Below are 9,866 nucleotides of genomic sequence, written 5' to 3' on the forward strand. Positions count from 1 at the left end.
ATGATGTTATATGATGTTGTATTCATAGTTGTATGCATTTAAAAATACGTTTGGTATACCATGTGGAATTAATGTCTCATTTGCATCGATAGTTTAATAACAGATTAACTGAAATGGCAGCTCATGTCCTGTAACATTGGACCGGTTTCAACCGACACAACTGGCAATTTACCATCACACTTTGCCCATGATATGGTGACAGCAACCCTTCTCGTCTTTAAAAATTATAACTAGCTATTCAAATTATATCACACCAGAAAATAAATCACTCTCCTTTTCAAAAAGCTGGCAGGCTAGCTACAATGAACATATCGTTCGACCTATGTCGTTTCACCTGAGAATAAGCCATATACTTGCGGGCTTAAGAACAACATCATAATTTTATAGAAAGATATAGGACACAACTACGATATACAAGCAATTTACTACTAACACAAATTAAGCATTCAAAAACTTATACACTTATACACAAATAAGCGGTAGCTAGTCATTCCCCAGTAAAAAAAGAAAATAAAATTAGTACAGTGATTATAGAAAAGACAACCACCCGTCTAACCCGAGGAAAGCATAATTCACAATGCATCTATGCAATTTTGTCCAAAACTACATCGAAAAGAAGTCTGGCGGTGTTAGAATCATGGGGAATCGGGGATTGTTAAAAGACGACCTATTACAGAGGAATCACGAACCTTTTCTAAACGGGTAAAAACCACAATCTAGCCAACCTTTTGTTTTAAAACATGCGATAGTTAACAATACTTACAATGTTTGCATTACAATTATTTGGAGGGCGGTAGCCGTTTCGCTTTCTGAAGCACATCCGTGTCTTTTATGCTGCTTTATGTATATAAATATAGTATCTTTTTTTGCTCCAATGTTCCAGCTTCAGAATCGACACCCTAACACGGGCAGGCAGAGGTTGAACTGCGCATGCGCTCATTTAGACAGTTCTACTCAGGCGGTTCACAGAGGACTTCCTCCATAATTGTCATTTCTGTTGGAACTCCTTTCTGTGCGCGCAACAACTGATAACTAGGGAGCCATAACTTAAGTCACGATTTACACTCATTCATTAAAACGCACACGCACACACACGCGCGCACACACACACACACACACGCACATACACACACACACACGCGTTATCGGATTCACATGTAAGGTAGGCAATAAGCTCTATTCTGTTTACTGTCATTGGTAGGCCATTGGTTCTTCCTACTACCAACAACAACACCACCAACAAATAATAATAATAATAATAATAAAAATAATAATAATAGTAATAATAAATAGAAGAAGAGTGTTGTAATTTTGTAAAACAGAATGGATCATCATGAAACGACTGCTTTAACATAATATGCGGTAAAACAAATAAAAAACATGACAACAATTCATCATTATTTTAATGCATCTCACCGTACCTGTGAACAAACTGTGCTAATTACCGTTTATATGCTCAGTAGTTCGATAGTGGTTAAATTCAATGAGAATTGACATAATAATGTGCCTGACAGCTTATCCAGGTTGTACTAAATGCGTTTGGTCATAGCCATAATGTCAGCTAGGCTGATGTTTTAATGTTAACCTACTCATATCATGACGCTCATGGAAAAATTGTATCAGTTCCACAACGGTTGTTGCCTACGTGTCGCTACCACATATGGTGGTTTGGCAGCTCGTATATGGTCATCATAAAAATGTATAATTTTAATTTATAACATTTATTATTTCTCTAAAAACATAATTATTGTCATTAATTGTTTACTGATTTGCAGATGCCATTTTTTTATTGAATCCTTTGAATAATACTCCACAAATTAATTAAATTATATTACATCTTGGGTTTATTCATTCCATTTCCTGTAGAACATTTTAGTACACGCTTCCCTACATTTTACAACAGAAGCAAAACAAACGTATTTATTTTGTACTTGCATGCCCAATGCGCAGTGGAGTGCCTTGATGTTCTTCACTTAACCAGCAGGGATCGCCCAATACCAACAATAGAAAAACAACGTTTTTTTTTACTTGCCATAGGCCTATGTAATTGTAATTCTACTCCATTGTTGTTCGTTTTAGAGCAAGTATTAGATTTTACACTCTGAAGCTCTACAGGTTAAGAAACTCCAACGTCTAAATACATACTGTTTTTGGCCGAATTAAAACGTTCTAGGTAATGTGGTTTTGGGATTAACATAAATGTTCGGTAATAATCCATTGCTTTATTTGAAATACTTCTCGTTCATAAAACTTAATAGTCCGTGGTTTACAGCATACGTCATGCTGACAAAACAAATCAATTTAATTAAGCAGCTATTTACTTAAACATAAACAAGTAAATGTCCTACAAGTACACCATAAATCCAAGCCTCTGTATTGCATTCTAGTGTAGGGCATGCGAACCAACCACTTGGTGTCAGTAAAGCCACCGTTTGCCTGTTTAAAGCTGGGGGGGAGGGGGGCTTCTCTTTATAATTCTGTATTGGGACATTTTGGGTGACACGCTGACTGCACGAATGTTAAGACACATTTAATAATATGTGCTGACGACACTACCTTTGTCTCATTTGCTCTTTTAAACACCAAAGTTCATACCTGCATGACTGGATTACTTAGGAAATCCAAAACGTCTGTTCCTCCTGATAAGGGGTTTCTCTGCTGATTTTCCAGTCACTGTCACAAGCTCTACAGTGTCTCCCTCCTGCTCAGTTAAGAATCTTGGTGTGACCTTAATTGACCAGCTGAGATTCTCACGGCACATTGCAGGAACCATCTAGAACTACAGTTTGTCCCTTCACAACATCAGAAAAATCCGCCACATTTTTAACTAAGAAGGCAACATAGCTACTTTTACAAGCTCTCATAATCTCTAGTCTGGGCTATTGTAATGCCTTGCTGGCCAGCCTACCAACCTGAACTACTGCAACTGCTTCAGAATGCTGCCTCCGCCCTGGTCCCAAATACCATGCCACCTTTGAACACCCTTCACTGGCTTCTGGTGGTTTCCCACATTCAATTCAGATCTCTCACTCTGGCATAACAAGCTGCAAATAGTACTGTCCTTTCCTATTTTCAGACAATGATTACACTATACACTCCAACCAGACCTCTCTTGCCAGCTAGTTGTCATGTCTCTTCAAGCATCTGGCAGCCACTGTCTGCTGCTTTATGGCTTCTCTGCCCTGATCACCTGATCGTGGAATTACCCCAATACATATGAAAGAATTAAAATGTTTAAACAATCAAAATTTTTTACAGTATACTTCTGTGTGTCTCACCCTTTAATCTCACAGTTCTTGAAGCATGCACCTTGACAATGGCACTGATCTGATTGTAACTTTTATCTCTCTCTCGCTCTTGTGGTACGTTTGCATACTATGTGAAATGTACATTTGTAAGTTGCTTTGGCCAAAACCATCTTGAAATTGCAGGCATTTGAATGGCTTTAGGTAGAAAGGATAATTTATCAGTGGACCACAGACAAGGCTGGGTACCAAATATAATGTGCACTTATTTCCCCCAAGCAATTTTTCCTTTGTTGTTTGAAAACTGATTAAACAGACTTTGTGGTCACAACATTTTCAGGACTTGCTGGATAACTAACTAGATAACTGTCTAGATATCTGCACACTGTCTTGAACAATCCTAAACATGTAATTGCACTGTAGGCTAGGGGTTATGGATAAACATTTTATATCCAACTGGACACTAAATATACATGCTCAGAAGTACAAGTCTGCTGCTATAAAGTAATATCACCCTAATGAATCTGAGCACATGACTATTTGTTCAACATTATTGTTCTTTTTCAAGCAGAAAGGAGAAAAAACAACCAATTTTTACTGCAAAAACCACAAGAAAAGCAGCTGTAGGCTTAAATATTAATTTGTCTTCAATTATAAAAATGACGTTTGATGTAGATGGACGTGGATAATTTCAGGTTCACTGGTTTGCTAAAAATGAGAAAGAAAAAGTCCAGTAGTTTTTCATTTTATTTCTAGCAATTCAGTGAGAAATCTGATGCATGCTAAAAAGTATCTTGACAAAGTATGGCCACTCTTATTTTTCAGATGTAGAATCTGAAGCAACTTCAAGTGAATGTAATATGGCAAGACACGCTCAAGATCCTGGGTTCTGTCTGAATTGTTACATTGCTAAAAACAAATGAGGTCTTTAAACAGAAGCATGCTTGGGAACCAAGAGAGATGAGCAGGTTTTTCAAGACAATGCAGCTCCACTTCAAGAAATTCAGTCTGACTGTGTTGCTGTTCCTACAATAACCTTGCAGTAATGGTTTAAGTCTCAAAGTATTCAAACTCGATTTATTGTCAGCCCCTTCTCATCCTCCAGGATCTCTTCAATTCTTCTCCTCTGTAAGAGAGAAACGGACAACTATAGAAAGGCTTTATAAATAAAGCTCAATCACAGAAAATATCTCTCAACCTAAATAAATAAATAACTAAATAAATGACCTCAGAATAGGAGGTGAGCAAGAACACTGGAGGAATCATAAGAAAGTTTCATTCTATATATTTGAAACAGCAGCCCATGAACTTTGCTACTACATTTGTAGGAGCACACTAACACAGTCGTGTGTCACATTTATCAATATAAATGGGATACACAACTGTGGATTGATTTTTGTTCAGCTATTTCTGAGATGTCAAGACATTAGCACTTTGTAAGTAGTGAACATTTCAGTAAAATATTCAAACAAACCTGTGAAGGTGAGGGAATAGGTTTGTTTGAGCCATGTAACAACTTAACAACAATCTGAATATATAATATAGCTAGCTTTGTAATTATACGCACAGTGGCCTCCAAAATTATTGCCACCCTTGATAAAGAAAATTTTCATCACTGTATACTAGTACATTTGCTCAAAGAAAAAGTTTTTTAAAAACAATAACTTTATTTCTCAAAAAGAAAGGTGTCAAAATCAACAGCACCCCTGTTTTCACCACACCTGTGTCCACCGTCCCTCCATCTCCTCAGTGTTTTATAAAATTGGTGAAAGTATTGGGGGAATCATTCCACCATACACAACCTTTCGAGATCCTTCAGATCCTTTGGTCTACACTTGTGCACTGCCCACTTCAATTTAAATCACACATTTTTGGTTGAAGTGCAGACTGAAGTGCAGCAAAACAGTCATTTCTGTAGTCAGTTTGCCATTTCTCAGCGATATGCGACCCATAGCAACTTGGATGAATCAGAACTCCCAGCTAGATGGAGGTCAATGGTATTGGGTACAGATAATGGTTGGGTAAGAATGCTGCCACTTATGGAAAGGAGTCTAGTGGTAAACAAGGCAGAGAATATGTGGCAAAATATACACTTCACGTCAGGGAGAAAATAAGTTAGCAACAACCTGTTTACTGTATAACAAATAGCAAGACCCAGAATTTTTTTCCGAATGAAAGTGGCAGTACAGTGAGAGTATGGGCCTAGAATGGCCTGACTATATTTGGACAATGTATAAATAAGGGCTGAGTGATGCCTTGAAACAGCAGAGTCAAAAGTATCAAACTCAGTTTTACAGACATCTCCAAGTGAGAAGTTATATCCAGATAAGTGAGATACATAAGGAAATTGTGAAAGAATTCAGCCCCTTTATGTACTCTTTGATTAAACATCATGCCAATATTAGAGTTGAACTTCAGTTTGAAGCAGTTAAAAACTGAAGCAGTCTTGGTTCTTGAGAGAATATGCATGAAAAGTACAACAGTGTTCGGTTATGACATCAATCCAACAGGTAAAATATGACTCACCATTACCTAGAAAATGCCAGAGAAGCCATGTCTTTCAGAAGTGGGTTTTTATAAAAGATTATACTTTTGTTCTTTTGGATAAAGTGCCTTAGGAAACTGTAGAATAGAGATAGGCCCCATCATAAGCACACTGATTTTTACCATTAAGGCTATAAACACAAGACTAGCTAGAAATGTCAAAACCCCAGGTATTAAAGTAGAGGGAACCATCAGAACAAATATATACAATGGAAAAATGAATCTATAAAATCAATGGGCAGTCAGATCTGTTTGAACGAAGGTGTAGTAGATGGGAATGTACATTAATTAAAATAAAACACAAATAATCTTTAATTAATATACATTCAATTTGCATTGGGCTGGATAGTATCCTTGAATGAGGAGCAGAGCCTACAATGGGGAGTAATATTTTACAGTTTAAGTCTTGAGCATGGTTTTCATTTCTGATTACTTTTTACCAGTTCTTTTAATTGAACAGCTACAAAAAAAGTATTTAGTAATTGAGCTAAAGGCTTGATGTCTGAATATGTAACTACTACACACCTAATGTATTGACCAAGCTGAACATTAACAAGGGTTTCTGCCACCACCACACACACATCGATTTACATAATTGTTTTCTGATTAAAGAAATCACCAAGAATCCCAAAGAGCAATTCCAGATTTCCTGCCTGTACTGTCTTATACACAATTATCATGTTAAATGTCCCTTTCTCTGTACATCATCATCATCACATGACAAGAAGCACTTGTTATTACATTGTATCTTCAGATGAATTTGTCCTTTGATATTGTCAGCTCTCCTGTCCGTGCACATTGCATTATGAGGCCATCAGGCAGTGACAGGCTTGCTGAGTCTGACACTAATATAATGCGTAGATAATGACAGCCCACAGTAGGGCCTGTCTTCCACAAGGCTCTTTCCATTGTCTAGAGTGCCTTCCCATTCTCACAAGTGCAAACAGAATTAAAGAACATGATTCTCTCTTGTGGAGTGACCGGAGTTGTTGGAATTGCCATATTTAAACAAATTTGCAGAAAAGGATGAGACGATTAGGCTGTCTGGTACAAGGCTGCCTGTTGTTGTCTTGTTTTGAATAATGGAGCATGCAAAAACTCCATGAACACATTAGTATACTTCTCAGGCCGGGAAATGCTAGCAGTGCAAGAAACACCAGAACATTTTGTTCTTTTGTGTAATCTTTCTGTAAGAGTGTCCTTGATCACAGTAAAAGCATATGCATTTAAGTTAGTGCGTGCCTATATTTGATTACATTTTTGAATCATGCTATTAGAATCACAGGGAAGCATCACATTTTTAGCTGCAAACCCCAGAAGATGTAGTATTTTCCTAAATTCATGGAGAGCACCTGGCTCCAGCTTTGGTGGATATTTTTGAGATTACATCAGTATTGTGACACTCAACGAAGGACAGTTAACACTGGCCATGCCTCAGGTAACAAGCTTGTGTCATCTAACTTTTCAAAATCATGACAAATAAATTGTCTAGGGTGAAGGTAGGGACAAAATTACTCTCAGCAAACGCATTTTTAATCCTTAATGTTACTGAGATATAAAGATCACGAAAGCCTAGACGTAAAGTAATCGCTATGTATAAGAGACCAGATTTCTCTTGTAGACCTTTTCAGTTATTGATATCTGTTGCAATATGAAGGTAATTTAACCAAAGCTGAACAAAACTGGTCTTACAGCAAACTCACATACTGGACCTTTAACATTCTGGTGGCAAACTCTCTGTGGAACCTATTGGCAGCACTGAACTTGGCTGAGATCCACTGGAGGCTGGTGGGTTTTCTTTTCTTGTTTATTGTAAAGGTCACCACTGGCTCCGGGCTCAGTTACTGTGCCTCCTGTACCTACCCCCTTTGAGTGTTCAATAAAAGAACATAAAAAGTCATAAAGTCTCTTTCTCTGGCTCTCCCTTTCAATCAATCTTTGCGATTCCTTTAAATACGATCTGTGAATCTTGATTTCAACATTCACAAGGAAAACAGCAAGAATGCATTTTTGGTGCCTGTTGTAATAAATCCCTTGCCTCAGTACTTTCAGTACAAACAAGAAAACTTCCCACTGCATTTATTTGCCCGCCAGTGTTGTAGTCAACAACCTTCATCAAGACTTGAATAGGGTCACCAACTGAAATATGAAACTTTCCTTTTTTGTTGAAAGTTCTACAATTTGAATCCACGGGTCATGAAAATGAATAATTTACTGATGTTTCCACTCATAATCAAGCAGTCTATAGTAAATCAGAAAAAGGAAAGCAGAAAATTGAAGCAGAAAATACAGGTTGCACGGCGAGGCCTCACCTCCAGTCTATCCAAGCTATCACAGCCCCTTAACTGGCTCACTTTAGTGGGTAGAAGCATCTCCAAACGAACGGCCTTCAGTGCAGTGGGCTGGCATGCAATCATTAAATTAATTTCCTGCGCCTATATTTTAAAAGATTAGTCAATTAAAGAAGGACACTAACACTGTCATTGCTAATTTTAAGGACATATGAAGGACTGAGCCCAAAAGAGAATGCATAAATAAATAAATGAATAAATGAACTTTTCAAAAACGAAAACAATGGAAATCAGACCAAAATTCACTGGGTAGGCTATACTATAATATTAGAACACAAAGAAATTAATACATAAACAAGAGAAAACAGGTGCATAAGAAATAATATCATGAATGATCTAATAACGTAGGCTATTGAATAAAAAACACAAGATTGTAACCAACCAACCCTCCTGTTCTGATACCGCAGTCTCATGTGTCGAATTCTATTCCGAGCCTCCGCGGCCTTCAATTGGCCTATCAGCGTGTCTTGCCGCTTCTTCTCCAAATCCTCATTTTGAGCCGTTTCTTGATTTTTCCTGGCCTCGGCTTTTCTGGCACACAACCGCTGATTCGTCACAGACATCACCTTCTGCACTTCCTTGGACGGCTCCTCATACGCCAGGTACCGAGCCCTCTGTTGCGGACACATTCTCTTGAGTTCCGCGGCTGTCACACTGCCTCTGTTCCTGCCTAAGGTTCCGTCGCTCTTTTCTATTGCATTGGACATGTTTGTTTCGTTTCTTCCACCTCCTCCGTCTTTACTGACTGTGGAGAAACAGTTCATTTCAATCAATTATGTATTTGTTAAATGCAATTAGCCTATAGCTTAAGAGGTGCTGCAAGCGATAGAGACTGCTTGACAAGAGATATATCTATAGCCGATTTGTTGCTTAATGATCCTGTTGAAATGAGACTACGCCTGCTTGCATCATGGTAAAATGTGCTTGTGAACAAGTTGTAAACAGTGAACCAACTGGCAAGCTATCAGCAACAAATCTTTGCCAACCACTTTGAAAAGTCCAATTAGCTAAATCACTGAACATTTGTACTATAGGCTGCGTATACAGAAAATAGATAAAATGCAATAGATAAAAAGAAATATAATGAAATATCGGGCCTTACCTAACGAAGCTTCCACTTCCTTTATTCTTTCGTATTTGTATGTTCTATCGATGCCAGGACACTCTATGGAAGGAAATGAAACACAAGAAAAAGCACCTACTGTTTACTAGTGTTGCCATAGCAGCAGCTTCGGGTAATTTACCATTTCTAAAGGCAGTGAAGCTGCAAATGAGCCGGTTTCTCCATGTGCCAGACGAGTACAATCAACATTATTTATTGTTTTATCTATTTTTACGAAGCTACATCTGCCAAATGCAATCTTACATTTGAATGTCTCTTGTTTACACCCTAGTGGTCATCCAGACTGCCAATGAATAAATAAATAAAAAAAAAATAAAAAAAAAATATATATACATTTTATTTTACTGACTAAAAAACAAAAACAAAACATGTAACAATTCTGCTGCTAGAAATACTATTACTGGTTTGATACTATTTTTTGTTTGTTTTTAATTGGCTGCCATACTGAAGAACTCCACAGAGGAATTCTTGAACACACACACACACACTCACACACAAGCACACATGCACACATACAAACAAACAAACAAAAGTAGCTGTTCAGATAATGCGGTGTTTCTTGTCATTTTGTCCTGTAAATAACTTTTTTTCTTGAAAAAAATA

At 37.5% G+C, this 9,866-nt stretch overlaps 1 protein-coding gene across 1 annotated transcript; it reads right to left on the bottom strand.

Moving 5' to 3' along the window:
• Nucleotides 1-3,974: 3,974 nt before the first annotated feature.
• Nucleotides 3,975-9,467, bottom strand: LOC135234003 (protein LKAAEAR1-like). Its single transcript, XM_064298073.1, has 4 exons — nt 9,243-9,467; nt 8,527-8,885; nt 8,102-8,224; nt 3,975-4,371 (listed from the first exon to the last, which is right to left on the bottom strand). Exons 2-4 carry the CDS (start codon nt 8,845-8,847, stop codon nt 4,312-4,314), a joined length of 504 nt encoding a protein of 167 aa, XP_064154143.1. The 5' UTR covers nt 8,848-8,885; nt 9,243-9,467; the 3' UTR covers nt 3,975-4,311.
• Between the last annotated feature and the right edge of the window lie 399 nt (nt 9,468-9,866).

Source organism: Anguilla rostrata, chromosome 11 (genome assembly GCF_018555375.3).
Source record: "Anguilla rostrata isolate EN2019 chromosome 11, ASM1855537v3, whole genome shotgun sequence".
NCBI lineage: Eukaryota > Metazoa > Chordata > Actinopteri > Anguilliformes > Anguillidae > Anguilla > Anguilla rostrata.

Coding starts and splice junctions, on each gene's coding strand:
- LOC135234003 (XM_064298073.1), bottom strand. CDS start 8,847: ATGTCCAATGCAATAGAAAAGAGCGACGGAACCTTAGGCAGGAACAGA. Junction 8,225..8,526: donor TGCGGTATCAGAACAGGAGG/GTTGGTTGGTTA, acceptor TTTAAAATATAG/GCGCAGGAAATTAATTTAAT. Junction 4,372..8,101: donor ATAGCTTGGATAGACTGGAG/GTGAGGCCTCGC, acceptor TCTCTCTTACAG/AGGAGAAGAATTGAAGAGAT.